The following is a 17696-nucleotide window of genomic DNA, read 5'->3' on the forward strand; positions in this document are numbered from 1 at the left end:
GTCATGCTAAACTTTCATGCTAAGCTTTCATGTAGAGTATCATTTCTGCTTTCTGTATACCATTCTCCGTTGCAGATTATCTGTTGCCACGGTGTTTATGCATGCACTTCTCTTTTTCTTTTGCGATGTTTGCGATAAATGCTATCGATATTTGCACAAAAACCTCTCCTTTCATCCGCCTTCTACACGTACTCCAAACCCCAAACCTCCAAATTCCCTTCTTCCGCCGCCGAAACGACCTGCTCGACGTCGTCGTCCGCGCCGCCCGCGGTAAGTTCGAGCGCAAGAAGGCCTGCGTCAACATCGGCGCTACCGGCCTCGTCGACCATGGCTAGACCACCCTAACCGCCGTCCTCACCATGGCCCTCGCGGCTGTCGGCGAATCCGCGCCCAGGAAGTACGACGAGATCGACGCCGCCCCGGAGGAGCGCGCCCGGGGCATCACTATCAACACGGCCACCGTCGCGTACGAGACCGAGTGCCGTCTCAACGCTCGTGTCAAACTGCCCGGGACACACTGACGTCACAATTTTTTAAAGGAGAATCATAAGCTCTTTTTTGTTAATTACTGTTAATATGGATTTATATTGACTCATTTATTTTGGTATTTGTCATTATTTCTCTTAACATTATTTTAATAAGTACTTTTTAAAAAAAATAGTTTGTATATAGATAAAATAAGAGAAATTAGACCCCTCAAATCAACATCATAGTCTAGACAACATTAGCCGTTGAGCACACACAATGATCCATCACACAAGAAACTACATCAAACCTATGACACCACCAACATCTAAAGACACCACAACCCCACATGTCTACACAAGTGGGTGCCTTCATCTCAAGAATAGAGCCACTAACAGCTTAGATGTTATCGTGACTTGAGATCTACAAATCGATACACATGGACTTGTTACACCTTGCGAAAAATCCAATCAAAATCCGGGATAACACCTTCGATTTCATGCCTCTCATATATAGTATATCAAGTTAGAGATGTCGAGGTAGTACGCATTGGTTTTCCATCATCCATTCTTGTAATGTCGCCCAAGAACTTACTGCATCTCCTCAAAAGAAGTAAAATTTTATCTAATACCGAGCCAATACTTCAACTTGCCCCATACTTTATAAATCTTGGGGCATTCAAAAAATAAATGGTGGTTGATTTTTTCATGAAGTAGACATAACTCACATAATTTGTTAGGCTCATATTTCACACGATCTTTGGTCTTCAAGTGTCCATTTGCTAACATTCACAAGATAAATCGCTGTTTAGGCATAACTTCCGACCTCCACACCACCGGACTCAAAACTACTTCCAAACCCCGTGACATGAAAAAATGATAAGCATTAGAAATCTTTTTTTCCTACCAACAAACTAGTCTATCATAGTCATATTAGTCCTCCCCACACCATTCGAGCTGTAGATAATTTTATCTTGAATTTTAATACATCTTTTAATTAGAAAAAAAATTGAAAAATTTACATTTCATATTTAAAAATTTATATTTTTAATATAATAATGATGCACCTAATTCTGAATCTAAGTACAATCTTAATTATGATATATTATAGAGCATTTTATTGCAGTAGAATGAAAATTTTTAAAAATTAATTATCGTGCGAATTAATAGGATAGGTAAGAATTTTAACATCTGAATTCTATAAAAAAATAAAATAAAACGTCATGTATCCCGAGACCTATTTGAAAAATATAAATTCTTATTATGAATTTTGAATTAGTGTGAGATAAATAATAAAATGTGCAGGACTAACACTATCATATGCCCTGGTAAGGGGTTTAGATTTAGTAGGAGGAAATGAAGACGACGGAGAGAGTTCGCCTCTGACGAAACCCTACTGCGATCTCTCCACTTCACCGGGAGATGGAAGAAGGCACCGTGAGGTTGCGCGTGGAGTTCGATGACCACCTTCTCACCGAGTCGCAGAAGTCGGAAGGCTTCGTCCGTTGCTGGCTCCTCGTCCGCCCCGATTTTACCACCGTCTCCGACGTCGCTGCTCACATCCTTCGCACCTTCGCCCTCGATGGAACCTGTCCCGATGGGATCATCCTCTCCGTAAGCATTTCCGCCTGTCTGGCTCCTCTTCTTCAGTTGTCGGATTCATGCTACTTTTGGACTTTGTGTTTTCCCCCCTCCCTTTTCCGAGCAAAAAGGGTTTCATAACCGTGATAAAAATATGAACGGGATTCTCTGTTCTTTTCGGTTATTTTAGTAATTGATTTTCTGGAATCTGAATGTTTTTCGGATTGATTGCAAATGACCAATAGAGCTATGGTTAAACAAATAAATTCCTATTTTCTATAGTTCTTGATAATAAAAGTATGATATAGGACGCAACATATTCTTTGACTACGCATGTCATGTGATGTTGATAAATGTCGCTTCTAGCTAAGTGAGTTTTGGTGGGATATATCTATACCAGTAGATTTTTTTATGAAATAGTATACAAATAACTTTATCTACTCCCTTTACTCCTTTCCTCTATTTTCAGATGGATGACTTCGTTTTACCACTGTTTGAATCGACAAGCATCTTCAAGAATAGTGATAAAGTCAGGTAACTATTTGTGTATAATGTTTCCTTGTTGAGGTTCACAAGGTTTAGTTGGTCTCAATTTAGTGAGTCGTTGCTGTTGTATACTAGCTTGTGTATTTCTTTTTTGTTATACCAAGTAACAAAGTAATGGATAAGTTTAAATAATACTATAATTAGGGATATCATTATATTGGGTTGACCAAATCCTATTTTTAAAATCTTGATAAGCAGCCATATTTAGTGCCTATGATTGTCTCTGGAGAAGAAATTCAGTTAGTGCTTCATTCTGCAATGCTTTTATCCTAGTACAGAATTGTAAAGGTTTTTATCAGTCTGTGTTCTTAAAGCTATGGTGTTTATTTATTAGTGTATATACAAATCAGGATTTCATTAGAATCACATGCCATTCATCTGCATGTGATTCTAAACTACTATTTCATGATTTTTTTTCTTCTGAACTTAGTGCAAATTTTTACTTGTTATTAGTGTCTCTTCAATGCACGTGGAAGATGTTTTATATATGGTTGCTCCCTGCAAATATCCTTAGGACGTTTGTTCTGTTGCTTTAGTTAGGATCTTTTGTTGCCTGTTACATAATGCGATCCTTGGAAATTTGATGCAAAAGGGTAGTTACTTTCCTTGCTGGTGTTGATCATGATGTATCGATCTCTAAATCTCACTCCCTTGCAAAGATCTAGGTTAGAAAATAAGTCAAAATGCTTTGATAAATCTCTCCAGTTTCGGATAGAAGGTTTTCTCTACCTCTGGCATTCAGAATTGAATGCACCATCATGAATTCTCGCCCTCACTCTGATTTGTCTTGCTTGGTTAACTGCTTTCTCCAATAAATCTCATTAATTTTCCATGATATTGATAATTTTAGGGACATTTTGAGTTTTACAACTTAAACCATTTAACTAGCTCACTCAGATAGATAATGATAGGGCTTTGCATCTTTCTATGCATATGAATATGATGAAGTGGTCATTCTTCTATGCTTCATATTATATAATAATATATTACTTCTTTTATTGCATTAAATATTATAATTTCTCTCTTTTCTTACCTTTTCCAGGGTTAGCAAGAAGCTAGACAAAAAGAAGAAGCTTTTTGAGATTGGTGGTGAAGCCTATCATATACAAAATTCTGATATTGTTGAAAAGAGGCCTATTTTTTTATGTGATGAACTTCTCACTGTTCAAGATTCTCAAGAGGATATAAGGCTTTTCATAGCTATACCCTGCAAAAATAAAACCGTAGAGAATGCTTATGCAGAAGAGGAAAGAACAACCAATATGCCAACTTTCTCAATTGAAGAAATAAATTTGAAAAGAAAAAGGAAGCAGTCGGATGAACTACAGAACCCAAAGTATCAACTTTCATTCATAACTTGAGTGATTTTCACTTTGTTGAAATTTACTTTTAATACTTTATATAGCTTATAAAACTTCTTATAGCTACATCCTTACAGCTTAAATAACCGATACTGCCTTTTCTCTTTCCGTTGACACATTGATGTCTGCTTTAACATATTTCTCAGAAACTCTTATAACAATACTTTAATGGCTGTACTTACTGATCTTTTTTTCCTTTATTTGCACAATGTTGTGTATTTCTATTGATTTCTCTAAATGATTTTTCTTATTTCTATGAATATGAATAAACAGGACGAGCAATTTTATAATAATATGATTTGATGCATTTATGTTTGACTTTGCTAGAACATTATATGGGATCCGATGCCCTATCAAATATTCTTATGGTAATGTCTCCTAAGAGGAGCACAAGTATTATAGTTAAGTGATAAGGACTTAAGGTAGCTAAGTTAATCTAATCACGTTGTCCAATAAGTGAGTTGTTTCTTGATACATTTCCTTATCTAAATTCTATTCATTGCACCTCCATAAATACTTATTGGTTCTAGGTTCCATATTTTTTTCAAATTCCCTAGTTATGCTAAATGATAATATATAATATTGTCTTATGCAATTGTTTATTGGTGACTATTGCATATTTTCAATGTATTTTCTCTACTTGCCCTAATTGTCTTATTAATCTTACATCAGTATTCAAAGATATAATCCTATCAAAGGGACAATCAAGCAATAATGTAGCACTTTGTCTGTCCTTCACTCAACTTCACCCTCTAAATTCTCATTTAAATACACGTGTTCTTTGTTGGATACTTTCGTGATAATGCTAATAACTTGCACCAATGAAAAATTTGTAGGTGCCATGTGCCTAGTTATATATTCAGTGAGGAATGACTCAATACTTTATTATCAGCTATTGAACTAATCATGAGTCACAAATATGCATCATGATGCCTGTTCATGTGTATGCTTTCTGTCAGAGTTGATGCATACACTACATGACTTGTTGAGATTTAGTTTTCAAATTTGAATAACATGGATCATGAATTTACAGCTTACCTCAGTAACTAGTGATTCAGGTCACTATCCTATGACAACTTAGGCTGGGTTTACTTGTATGGAAAGTTATGAGGGAGAGGGGGATGAGACAGAAGCAAAGAATTACAAATTACACATGTTGTATCACTTTCCTTCTTCAACCCTCCTCTTATCTTTTTATCCAAGCAAACACGATCTAATGCAATGCTTTATTTTGATCTACTTTGGAGGCCCAGTGAATAGAGTATTATTTGATTTTTCATGAGACCTATAACATTTTGGTTCAATGTAGCTCTTCTTGGTGATGAATTGATACTTTATTCACCTAACAACCTCTAATATTTGTGTATTATTGGCCTGCTATGTGTTTAATTTTCCATTTTGGCTAATGGCATAAGGGCTTTGACAACCTTTATATACATAATAATTCCTGGAACTGTTTGTTAATTTTGGAGTTTTATTTGTCTATTTTTGCTGATATAGGAAGAAGAAATGTAAGCTTCACAGCTTGAAGCAGACTAGTACTACTGCTGACCTGAAAGACAACATACACTCTGAGCAGCATAAATCCCTGACCTTAGAGGAGGCATGTATCTCGTCCAGTGAGGAGGACAAATTCAGCAAGTTAATTACCCCACATAGTGATGATGATCATAAGGATTGCTCTACTACTAAAGGAAAGAGGTACATAATTGATCTTTCTTCCCCGAGCTTATCGAGCTTATATATATATATATATATATATATATATATATATATATGTTTCTTACACCTATAGTTTGCTTTATTTCTTTGGTTAAGAGATCTATTCATAACTAGTTATTTTTATACTTAGCACACACAAAATATTATTACTTTTGCCTGAATGTGGTGGTTTATATCAAAAGACCCAAGTGCTTTTGTGACTCTTTTCTCAAATGGTATTTTTGCTTACTGATATTTTATGTCCTTATCATCCTTTTCTTTTCTTGCAGCTTCTAGCTTAAGATATTGTGCACTGTTTTTACTGGTAGATATTGTATAGTTAAGTGATAAGGACTTAAAGGTAGCTAAGTTAATCTAATCATGTTGTCCAATAAGTGAGTTGTTTCTTGATACATTTCCTTATCTAAATTCTATTCATTGCACCTCCATAAATACTTATTGGTTCTAGGTTCCATTTGTTTTTTTTTTTCAAATTTCCTAGTTATGCTAAATGGTAATATATAATATTGTCATATGCAATTGTTTATTGGTGACTATTGCATATTTTCCAATGTATTTTCTCTACTTGTCATAATTGTCTTGTTAACCTTACATCAGTATTCAAAGATATAATCCTATCAAAGTGACAGTCAAGTAATAATGTAGCACTATGTCTGTCCTTCACTCAACTTCACCATCTAAATTCTCATTTAAATACACATGTTCTTTGTAGGATACTTTCGTGATAATTCTAATAACTTGTGCCAAAAAAAAAATTTGTAGTTGCCATGTGCCTAGTTATATATTCAGTGAGGAATGACTCAAGACTTTACTATCAACTATTGAACTAATCATGAGTCACAAGTATGCATCATGATGCCTGTTCATGTGTATGTTTTCTGTCAGAGTTGATGCATACACTACATGACTTGTTGAGATTTAGTTTTCAAATTTGAATAACATGGATCATGAATTTACAGCTTACCTCAGTAACTAGTGATTCAGGTCACTATCCTATGACAGCTTTGGCTGGGTTTACTTGTATGGAAAGTTATGAGGGAGAGGGGGATGAGAGAGAAGCAAAGAATTACAAATTACACATGTTGTATCACTTTCCTTCTTCAACCCTCCTCTTATCTTTCTATCCAAGCAAACACAATCTAATGCTACGCTTTATTTTGATCTACTTTGGAGGCCCAGTGAATAGAGTATTATTTGATATTTGATAAGAACCATAACATTTTGGTTCAATGTAGCTCTTCTTGGTGATGAATTGATACTTGATTCACCTAACAACCTCTAATATTTGTATATTATTGGCCTGCTATGTGTTTAATTTTCCAATTTGGCTAATGGCATAAGGGCTTTGACAACCTTTATATACATAATAATTCCTGGAACCTTTTGATAATTTTGGAGTTTTATTTGTCTATTTTTGCTGATATAGGAAGAAGAAATGTAAGCTTCACAGCTTGAAGCAAACTAGTACTGCTAACCTGAAAGACAACATACACTCTGAGCAGCATAAATCCCTGACCTTAGAGGAGGCATGCACCAGGTCCAGTGGGGAGGAAAAATTCGGCAAGTTAATTACCTCACATAGTGATGATGATCATAAGGATTGCTCTACTATTAAAGGAAAGAGGTACATAATTGATCTTTTTTCCCTGAACTTTTATATATATATATTTTGAACATGTTTCTTACACCTATAGTTTGCATTATTTCTTTGGTTAAGAGATCTATTCATAACTAGTTATTTTTATACTTAGATGAACATGTTTCTTCTTTGGTTAAGAGATCTATTCATAACTAGTTATTTTTATACTTAGCAGACACAAAATATTATTACTTTTGCCTGAATGTGGTGGTTTATATCAAATGACCCAAGTACTTTTGTGACTCTTTTCTCAAATGGTATTTTTGCTTACTGATATTTTATGTCCTTATCATCCTTTTCTTTTCTTGCAGCTTCTAGCTTAAGATATTGTATACTGTTTTTACTGGTAGATTTGAGATCTTCAAATACATATTATTTTATGGCTTCGGAGTTTTACTTTCCCACTTTTCTTTATGTAGAAAGAAGAAATTAAAATTATACAACTCAAAGAAGACTAGTATAACTGCCAATCAAGAAGAAAACATTCATGCTGAGCAGCAGAAAAGCCTGGCCTTAGATGAGACACTCAACCTGTCCAATGGGAATGAAATTTTTGATAAGACCACCTCACAGAATGATGATCAGAATGATTGTTCTATTGCCACACAAGAGAGGTACATAATTGGTGTGCCTTTATATACTTTTTACATAATTTGAATGTGTTTTCTTTAATTTATTTAATCCAATTTATTTGTTTAAGAGATCGTCTAATATCAGCATTTCTTATGTAAAATTTCCGCAAGCATAATTATGGGTTGAAGAGCAGAATGGCTGAGTCGTTACCAACATGTGCACCCATTTATACAGGGACTCTCCTACTATCTTAGTATGCTTAAGATGTCCTGAACTACCCATGTTGGGCTATAGGATTAGATTTCTCTTCTCTAACACTCACTCTGCAGGCAAGGTGTGCAGATGTGCAAGGTAGTAAGGATTGAGATCCTACTTACTAATGGAAGAGGTTTACAGGTCAAGTAGGATTGGAGCATAGAATTGTAAGATCCTACAAGTTAATTAAAATACTTTAGAACTATATTCGATATTTATAATTTATCACATGTAGTAACTTTAGATATATAGTATTATATTTTAAACACTATCATTCCAATATGATGAAACATTAACAAATATATGTTCCATCCTTAGATAGCAAGTAGCAACTTCTGCAGGATAAATGATAATACAAGCTGGATCATCATCATCATAATAATAATAATTTAGTAAGGAGTTAAAAGGGTTATATATAATTGAAGATTTTCTCAACTAATAGTTCACAGTCCACAGGGGTTGGCATTTATAGGGTTTACATCATAGTGCAATGTCAGTTGTGCTTATTGAGCGATATACTTCGCTATGCACTTTCTATCCATACGTCAAGCCTTGATTTGTCTGCTAAAGCTCCTATGCTGGTTCCTTGTGCTTGGTTCTGCTTCTGGTGTCAACCTCTTTAGTGGTACAGCGAGTTATTTTATGCCCGTTATCTAGTTTAGTGATGTTCAGTGCCGCATGGATATATGGCATTTTGTTTACATGAGGCAGTATGAACTGTATTTTGATTTACCAACATGTATGTACTTAATGATTATTCTGTTGAGGGTTGTATCAGATCCACACTTGTATTCTTGTGTTTAGGTGTGTTGTTATACATAACAAAAGCCTTTGTAGAAGATCAATTTATTCTTGATTACTGTGCTAAAGAGTCGCCAATCCAATATGGTTATTTCTATTGTGAGATCTTGAGGCAAAAAATAGTGTAAACTCTTTCCCTTTTGATACGGCAATTCACTAACAGTAAGTTTCACATTTAAGTTTGTAAAGAATAGTTTTCCACTATATTTAACATCTTCTATCTTGTTTAAGCATCCGGAAATGCATTAGTATTAACTTTGTTTATTAGGTCTGATTATGTTGACAACTCTCACAAAATCCCACCTGAACTTCATACTGGTGACACAAAAAAGGTTAGGGCCTCTTTCACATATGTTTATTTTGATTGAGATAATTGTTCCTGTAATTTTTCGTTTTTGTATAATTTGGAGTGTGTTTTATGTGACCAAAGAACACATCTATAAACTTTTTAATTATTTTGATTTGCATGCATGTTTCTGTTGGGATTTTGCATGTTAGTGCAACTGAACAAGGAAACACAGATTGAAAATAAGTCATGGCATGATTGTGTACAGAAGGAAACAGAAGGTGGTCCCTTCTGTTCTTTCTACCCTCTTGCTTCTCCCTGATATGAGGATTTGGGAGTCTGGGGTAAAGGTTTTAGATATTGTTGAGCATTCTGGTTAAAAATATGGCACTTTCATGTGGTTAAGTTATTTGGGGCTGTAGGAAAGCCCTTTTAGATGTGACCTGAGTAAGTAGGATACTTGCTGCTATTATACTAGCCGTGGTTATGATACACAATAATTGCATAAATAGGATGGTCCTTGCATGGAAAAATATTCAATTCAGCTGTTAATAATTGAACTTAATTCTGAGGCATTAACTCCGTATGATTTGGATAGGTTGTTGGGAATGTGTGTTCATCCTCATAATTTTTATACTGGTCTAAGCCATAATTGCCTATTCTAACTGTATCTTTGAATTTCTACCTTGTGCTAAACTCTTGGTAAAATAACCTCGACATTACTGATTTTGTTTCTTTAGGTTATCTGGTGATGTTATGATGTTTTACCTTCTGATCGGGGTGGAAACTGAGTAAATGTGTATTTTGATATACATTTTTGATCGGGGTGACAAATAATTTTCTTTTATTTATTTATTTAGATTAGGGATCTCTAAGACGAATAAAATTGCATATGTATTTTGATATACATTTTTTGCAATTTCTTTTTAGTGTTATATTGATGAAGCATGTTATTTTCTTTAGTTAGGTTATCAGAGGGGAGCTTGATCTTACAGTTATTATATTCCGCTGTCAATAAAAATAAACATTTTTTTTATAGTTCATAGTTTTTTTTCTTAATCCTTGTCATTTCTGATAGTACGATCTTTGGATCAGGAATCTTCCTTTGATAGTTGATGCTTTATGAGATCCTTTGAATTTGTTTTATTTATCGTTTATGATTAGCTTCCCAGTAGAAGTGCTCGTCGTAAAAAAGCTAAAAGACAATGGCGCAGACAGGCCGAGCAGAAAGTAGAGGTATTAGAACGATATTGTTTTCTTGTTTTAAGCAAAATTTGGTTGATTTTATTTATGGTTACCTAATTGTGTAACCATATCTTCTTAATTATTCTACTGTGGATCTGAAGGAAGTGCAGGTTCAAGTGCTAACAAATGACAAACAAAATACATCATCTGACCATCAAGCAGTAGATGAGACTTCTGACAGAGAGGAAGAGATCATTCCTGTAATTGTTAGACCTGGTCATATTCGGTTCGAATCCCTAGGTATCATTGATATTTGAAACTCTGACATTTTCCTTCACTTTTAGGGTTGTCACTGTTAATATAAGCATCAGTTAGTCTGGAGAATGCATTCTGCAAAGTTTTATGTTCTGTTATTTTGTCAGTTCTAATTAAGGTTGGATGATTGTGGCTATCTACGAGTGTTAAATTCCTTTTTGTATTTCTTTTCCATATGGTTTGTCGAAACAGGCAACTAAGCACTTTGATTTACTCTACGCCTATGGCATTTTTGCCTCTTGTTTATTGTATGAGCTTTTATTTATCCATAGACCATGGTTTAAAATTTGGTTTTGTTCCGATTGACACATGCAAAATTTACTGTCTAATCCAATGAATGACACACAATAACTCCGAGACCATGAAACATCTTTTCCCTTAGTAATGGCTATGCTTCTTTTTGGCTTCTGTGTGTGACTACCAAAACAGCAACATGGAATGACTGAACAACGACTAGGTTGCTAGGGAGAATAACAAAACACTGCCACAAATGACGAAACAATGACACTATCAGTTGCAGGCATCATTCGTAGAGCTAATGCATATGGACTTCATTGTGGCACCGCTCGTGGAAGCACTACTCACATATGTCACTTAACGGCACCAACGCCATTGTGGAATGATAAAATGACCCTAATTTGATTCTCTACGAGTGAATGAGTGATTATCTACGACTTTCGTAGGTAAGTCATTTTCTCCCCTCACCCCCTCTTCCCCTTCTCTTCCTAATCTTCTACCTCTTCTCCTCCTTGGTGCCTCTAGCATGAGGTGTTGGCGCAACACAACACTGTCTCATTCCTGCAGGGGGTTGATACCCCTGCTTGGAACAAGATTTTCTATAGACTGTACAATTTTAAATATCCTTGTACGTGTTCCAAGTTATTTCATGACCTTTCTAAATGCTGTTATCATGTTTCTTGTTCATTTTGAGATGCACTTATTCAATGCTTCCCATCATACATAATTATCTGTCTGCAATTTGATGGGATTTCCATTATCATGGACAATAATAAATTACTATTTTGTTATGTGGTTTGGGTTGACTCAACCAAGGACAATCTGTTACCAAGCTAGATATGCCCTGTTCACTAACAAAGGTTAACATCACGAGTGTCCACACTTTCTGAACCAAGGAATTCCACTCTTTCATTTCTAATTTTTTTTGTTGAAATTTCTCATACATAAAAATTACACTTTCAAGTGTGAATTTTTATGCATGCCTGTTCTTTTAATAAGAAGTGAAGACACACTACTACAGTTCTTAAACATCTAATCTGTTTACATAAAATATGCCATACACAGATGATGTGGACCTATTTGCAATTGTTCGTGTCACACATGAGCAAGTCAACTCTTTGTACAAGGCTCTGATTTCTAGTGTGGGGAGCATCCTATTCCATCAGTTTGCTTTATGCGAGATTACATGAAATTGGAATTATTTGTGCTAGTTCCTCATTTCCTATGGTTAGCTATCAAGTATAGACATGCTTCAAGCCTTAAACTATATAAGCTCTATGTTTGCACTTGAGTTGATATTGGTTTCTTTGTATTTATATTCTGCTTAACTTGAGATTTATTTTACAGATGATCAAGAACATAAGAACACACATTCAAATGGACCAGTGGTATGGTTTTGTTCATGCTTATTGTGCTACAGGCTTTAGTTAGTATCATGTGCCTCCACTCATATTTTGCTATCGAACCTGTTTGTTTGAGCTTAATGGTTCTTGCTAATGAAGTTGGCCAAGTGCGACATTGCTTATATTTCCTTTTTAAAAATGTTAAAAAACAAGGGTGTGTTTTTACTTGCATTCAAAGTTGTTGATATACTCTTGGAATGACTCGCTATCCCATTTCAATGTATTTGGCAATCATGTATTTTAGCTGTGGAGTCTTTATTTTGCATCCCTAAACAATTTCTTTTTCAAGTTATACATCAGCACATCAAACACCCTTATGCTAAATTACTTGTATATGGTAGTATGATAGCATGTTGTTGTTGGAGAATTTTAATGTGCAACTTTTGTGAGAAATTAAAAAAACTAAGAGAAGGAAAAGTAAACTTCTTTAGAGTAGTTTACCAAGAAAGGAAAATTTAGTAGAGGTATCCACTGCCCATAAGTCCTGTAAGCAGATGACAACTTTCTCCTGCTTCTGGATGTTGTAACTATTTGAAGTCTAATATTATTCATGTGTGCTCAATTGTGGAGGTTTTAACATTTTCTACATACAAATCTATACTGGTTGATAAAATTAAAATTTGTCATGGTATAAATATCTCTCTATCATATACTTATAGTTCTATTATATAGTCCTTGCCCTATTATAGTCCTTTGTTGCATTTTCATAGAACAAAATTAAGGAATATTTACTCCTATTATAGTCCTTGTCTATTTCATTCCATAGTCATGACTAGTCCATTCCTTGTCTATCCAATTCAGTGAACCAAATGCACCAAACCTCTTTCTACATACAAGCTCCCAAGAAAGCAATGTTATAATGCAATATTAATTAATTTTTTCCACTACATTTTTGAGTTATCCATTTTTTTTACTAATGATTAAGTAGCTTCTATTTGCTACGTTGAAGGAGACTCTAAAATGGAATGGAACAACTAGCAAAAAGAAGGGCCAGAAATGGGGAAGGGAGAAAACAATAGGCTGGAATGATGACCAATATACCTGCAGAACCTCCAGTGGCAATTTAATCACTGATGAGGAACAACATGCAAATGACCAGACAAACTTTGAGAGTCTTTTTCCTTTAACTCGTCTACCAAAGGTAAAGGCTTCAAGAATCTTTTTCCTTTAATCACCAATGAGGAACAACATACAGTGGAACCTCCCTCTTATCCTCATCATGTTTGCAGCAGTGTGATGACAAAATTGAATACTTCTGTTTTCCTAGCTCTCTTTCTGTTGATGTTATCCTATGCTAATCCAGTGCTCACAGTGACATGCAAAATTTTAAAATTGGTTTAATTTTGTATTTACTTGCTGAAGAATTAGCATCTAGGTATTTGTGTACTGATTGAATGCTTTTTATACATTTGGTATGGCCTGTTTTATTTTTTTTTTCAGGAAGGTGACATACTTGTATATCGATTGGTTGAGTTATCCTCGTCTTGGTGCCCTGAGATCTCTCCTTTTCGTGTAAGTTTTTATCACATACCCAAGTAAATTATTGGCACATACATGAGGAAATAGTTTTTGGCTTCCTTGGCTTCCTGCCACTAAACTAACAGACAATATTGGGAAAAACCTTGGTAAAGTATCATTCCGTGCTTTGGATTTCTATCCTAGGTCAGAATGACATAATTCCAATAATATACCATGCCAACATGCTTTAGAGATGAATTCGAATGGATTTTACTCCTTTAGTTACCTTCAACATTGTTTATTTAATTTTAAAAATAAAACTATGATTATTAGTTGTTTTTTGTTGTACTGTATGATGTGAACATTTGACACATTTCGGAATGTACCAAAGCATGCCTAGATGAATTGTAATAAATTTTACTCTTTTAATCTTCCTTCTACTTAATCAATATTAAGACTATAACAATAAAATGGTTTGCTGAATTAAAATTTTATTGTACTACACCACACCAAACACCGACATCCTGACATGTTTCTACACCCTTGAACATATTGAGATTAATTCAAATGAGTTGTGGCTCTTCAATCTCCTTCCACTTAACTTGTTTATTTTTAAAAATAAATTATGATAATTAGATAATTGAAATAAAGTTATGGAGAAACAAGTTACAAAATATAACAAATATCTCAACTAACAAAAATTAGTCTAGATATCTTTACTCAAATTTATTTATTTATCTCAACATGCTTTGATGTGTGTCAAAGCATGTTAAGTGCTAACATAATGTAACACTCCTCTAGCGACCGGCTGATATTGAGATCCAGAAATTTACTAGAATGATCAACATGAAATTTCAAACAATGGGCAAGACTAATCATTTTATTATTGATGGATAAAATATAATGTTGACATTGCTTGCAGGTCGGAAAAGTTTCATCATATGATCCTATTTCCGAGAACATTGTTTTGGTACTAGTTCCAGAATATCCAATACTTAAAAAGGACAAAGATGCAGAGGAATCTCCATTGCAGGCTGACTCCACATTATACACTGACGATGGCTCTTTGGAGGTAGCCGTTTGTGTCTGTATAAACTAGTCTGTTCGATTATCATAGTATAAGATTTTGAAATACTCGGTTAAAATAGTAACTGATTGTTGTTATGAATGTAGATCAAGTATACATCACTTCTTGATGTTCGTCTCTTCAAGGAACAGTACCCAAATAGTTTGCAGAATGAAAAGTCAGAGGTAGGAAGATCAAACAACTTGGCTGTGGAGACTAATTCTAAACAGTCAGCCACACCTCTTTCAGGTTTACCGAATTGACAGTGGAACATGAGTTAGTATTTTATTGGGACTTAGGAAGAAGACTATGCATCACCTCTTATTTTATAGATGCAGGACTAAGTACAGGCTGGGAGCAAATCGAACTGGCACTGGATGAGAAAAAGTCACAACTTCAGAACAGTGAAGTGGCATCGACGCCAAAGAAACAAAGCCACAACAGCACTACTCCATGGTCATACAGGGCCCTGAGAAGGAGTGCACTAGGTCCGACTTTGGCATTGCTAAGGAACAATGGGAATGATGCTGGTCCTGTTGGCGAGCATGCATCAGCTGAGGATTCCAATACCAAGTAAATCCTTGATCTACAATTTTGCATGGTTAGGCAACCTCTACAAAATCGTTACATGCCATCGTTGGTGTAGCTGAGCATGAAACTAGCTTTTGGCGTCTGGAACATATTCCAACCAACAGAAACTCCAGACTGAGAATTTCATCAAGTAATGATTATTGGTTTAGTCAAGCATCATCCTACCGTATTAAGAGGGATGCCGGACTCTGCTAGCATTTACTTTTCTAATTCATAAACCTGAACTGAAACTGAATTTGCATATTACAAGTTGGTTGCGCTGAAGATTTTCTTGGATGGAATTTTTTACTTTGGATAAATCCTTTATTTTAGAAGGGGAGAAATTAATGAAAGGTGTATTTTGTTTTTTGAGTTCTTTCTATAACATATGTTCGCGGAGTGTAGTAGAATATTATCAAATACCTCGTGAATTTTATCTTTGGTATGTAAAACTGCTTCAGATTAAACGAATTCTATATCATTTTTCACTGCTTTGATTGTGTTTCGAAGCATGAGGCGACTTGCTGCAAAGAATGTAAATTTCAGGAGGTATACAAGAAAAAGGATTTTAAAAAAAAATCGGTTAGCAGACTAAACAGTAAGTAAAGGTAACTGATGTTACCAATTTTGATCAAAGTGAATAGTGGGTGTTTATAAGAAGTGTATTGAAGGAATCTTTTTAACAGCAGTGAAATTCTCACATACTTGGTGAAAAAGATAGTAGGAAACTAAATCGTTGTTGTTTAAGGAATGCTATTGGTTTTGATCCGATTCAAAAGTAATCTCGGCATGTGTTTGGTTTGATGAATCAAACCGAGCCAACCATGCAAGCCAAGTATAGCATTTACTCCCCGTCCTGTCCCAGATCCCTAACACTTCAGTAAAAAGTGAAATCTGTCACCCAGCAGTCCTACACGATCGATTCTCACGATTATATGTGAAAAAGTAAATCAAGAAACTGCAAATGATTATGACGGAGGAGGACATTGTCTCGACTTCGTCGAGATTTGATCCTTGTCCATTTCATTAAATCTGTTCCATCGTAATCAACTTAATTATGCTCCGGAAACTCCCAGATCCCTAACACAGTCCTATAACAGCATGCCCTACAGTTGGGAAATCAAGCATATCGGGAGCTTGAAGTTGCTGATGCTCAAGACAACATGGCAAATAAGTACAACCTGCCGTTCTTACTTTTGTAGGTGCAAACAATCGTGGATGAACTATTTTGTTTGGATGTGTGTTGATGTTAAAGACACACACACATACACATACATCTACCAAGGAAGTTTTGAATTTTCAGCTTGTTTTAAAAAAAATAAATGATAAAAGAAATTCCAGTCATTTGGCAATATATTAATATTAAAAATTCAAAATCTGTAACTGAATTGATTAAATAGTCAACTAATCCCATATTATTTCTTTTTTCTATTTTCCTTAAAGAAGCATTTTAAAGATAGTCAATCATGAAATGACCTTAATCTTTTCAATTCAATATTTAAACACTCATGGCTCATGAAAAAAAAAATCAGAAGAGTAATGACTCATATTGCTCAGTAATTTTAATTTACCGTATTTTATTGAACCACGTGAGTAAATTTCCATATTATCTATTTTACGTATTCAGATTTTAAAATTTAAAAAATACGTATATGTTATACTCCTTTCACTATTGTTAAAAATTTCTCTCTTCTTAAATTTTTACTCTCTTTATTTAAAAATTCATTACTATCAATTTACATATTACTATCAATTTACATTTACATTGTTGAATTCAAATATGGGAGAAGACTTCGAGAAATATATTAATTTTAATTTAAAATAATTCAGAATTCTCTACCTCCATTAGTCAGTGACTAATGAACTTATACTATTTAAAAATTTAATATTTTTAAAATAAGAAAAGTCTTGAAAATTTATCCGTGGTGTTAGTTAGTATTATTGTCCTAGGTCTTATAAGAAGTTTGTAATAAATATTATTAGGTATTTACAAATTTAAAAATTAATTGTTCTTAATTTACACTATCGAATTATATCTAAGGGCATAGATACATTAAAGAGAGAGTCTATTGATTTTTGATTTAAAATAATTCGGAATTCTTTAGGTCCATCAATTAGTTTCGTCTGGAATTGACTAATGGACTTACATCATTTGAAAATTTAAAAGTTTGTTATTTTTTGAATCATGGGACTGGAATTGACTAATGGACTTACATCATTTGAAAATTTAAAAG

The 17696-nt window shown here is 34.3% G+C and overlaps 1 protein-coding gene across 4 annotated transcripts; it reads left to right on the forward strand.

Moving 5' to 3' along the window:
- The first annotated feature begins 1806 nt into the window (after positions 1 to 1806).
- On the forward strand, positions 1807 to 15954 carry LOC141832791 (uncharacterized). 4 transcript variants are annotated; one of them, XM_074720172.1, is made up of 15 exons: positions 1807 to 2078; positions 2515 to 2579; positions 3634 to 3927; positions 5453 to 5653; positions 7101 to 7298; positions 7733 to 7927; positions 9211 to 9274; positions 10393 to 10464; positions 10575 to 10713; positions 12313 to 12353; positions 13318 to 13509; positions 13809 to 13880; positions 14749 to 14898; positions 15000 to 15141; positions 15225 to 15954. In XM_074720172.1, the coding sequence occupies exons 1-15, from the start codon at positions 1887 to 1889 to the stop codon at positions 15467 to 15469; spliced, it is 2262 nt and encodes a 753-aa protein (XP_074576273.1). In that variant the 5' UTR covers positions 1807 to 1886; the 3' UTR covers positions 15470 to 15954. The 4 variants fall into 4 exon arrangements, with proteins under 4 accessions (XP_074576273.1, XP_074576274.1, XP_074576275.1 ...); XM_074720173.1 differs by having other exon boundaries at positions 15231 to 15954; XM_074720174.1 differs by having other exon boundaries at positions 10584 to 10713.
- Positions 15955 to 17696: the final 1742 nt, after the last annotated feature.

The sequence above is a fragment of the Curcuma longa genome, chromosome 8, assembly GCF_044706935.1.
Source record: "Curcuma longa cultivar G26 ecotype Majalengka, Jawa Barat chromosome 8, ITB_CL_G26_1.1, whole genome shotgun sequence".
Taxonomy (NCBI): Eukaryota; Viridiplantae; Streptophyta; class Magnoliopsida; order Zingiberales; family Zingiberaceae; genus Curcuma; species Curcuma longa.

Coding starts and splice junctions, on each gene's coding strand:
- LOC141832791 (XM_074720172.1), top strand. CDS start 1,887: ATGGAAGAAGGCACCGTGAGGTTGCGCGTGGAGTTCGATGACCACCTT. Junction 7,299..7,732: donor TCTACTATTAAAGGAAAGAG/GTACATAATTGA, acceptor TTCTTTATGTAG/AAAGAAGAAATTAAAATTAT. Junction 10,714..12,312: donor TATTCGGTTCGAATCCCTAG/GTATCATTGATA, acceptor TTTATTTTACAG/ATGATCAAGAACATAAGAAC.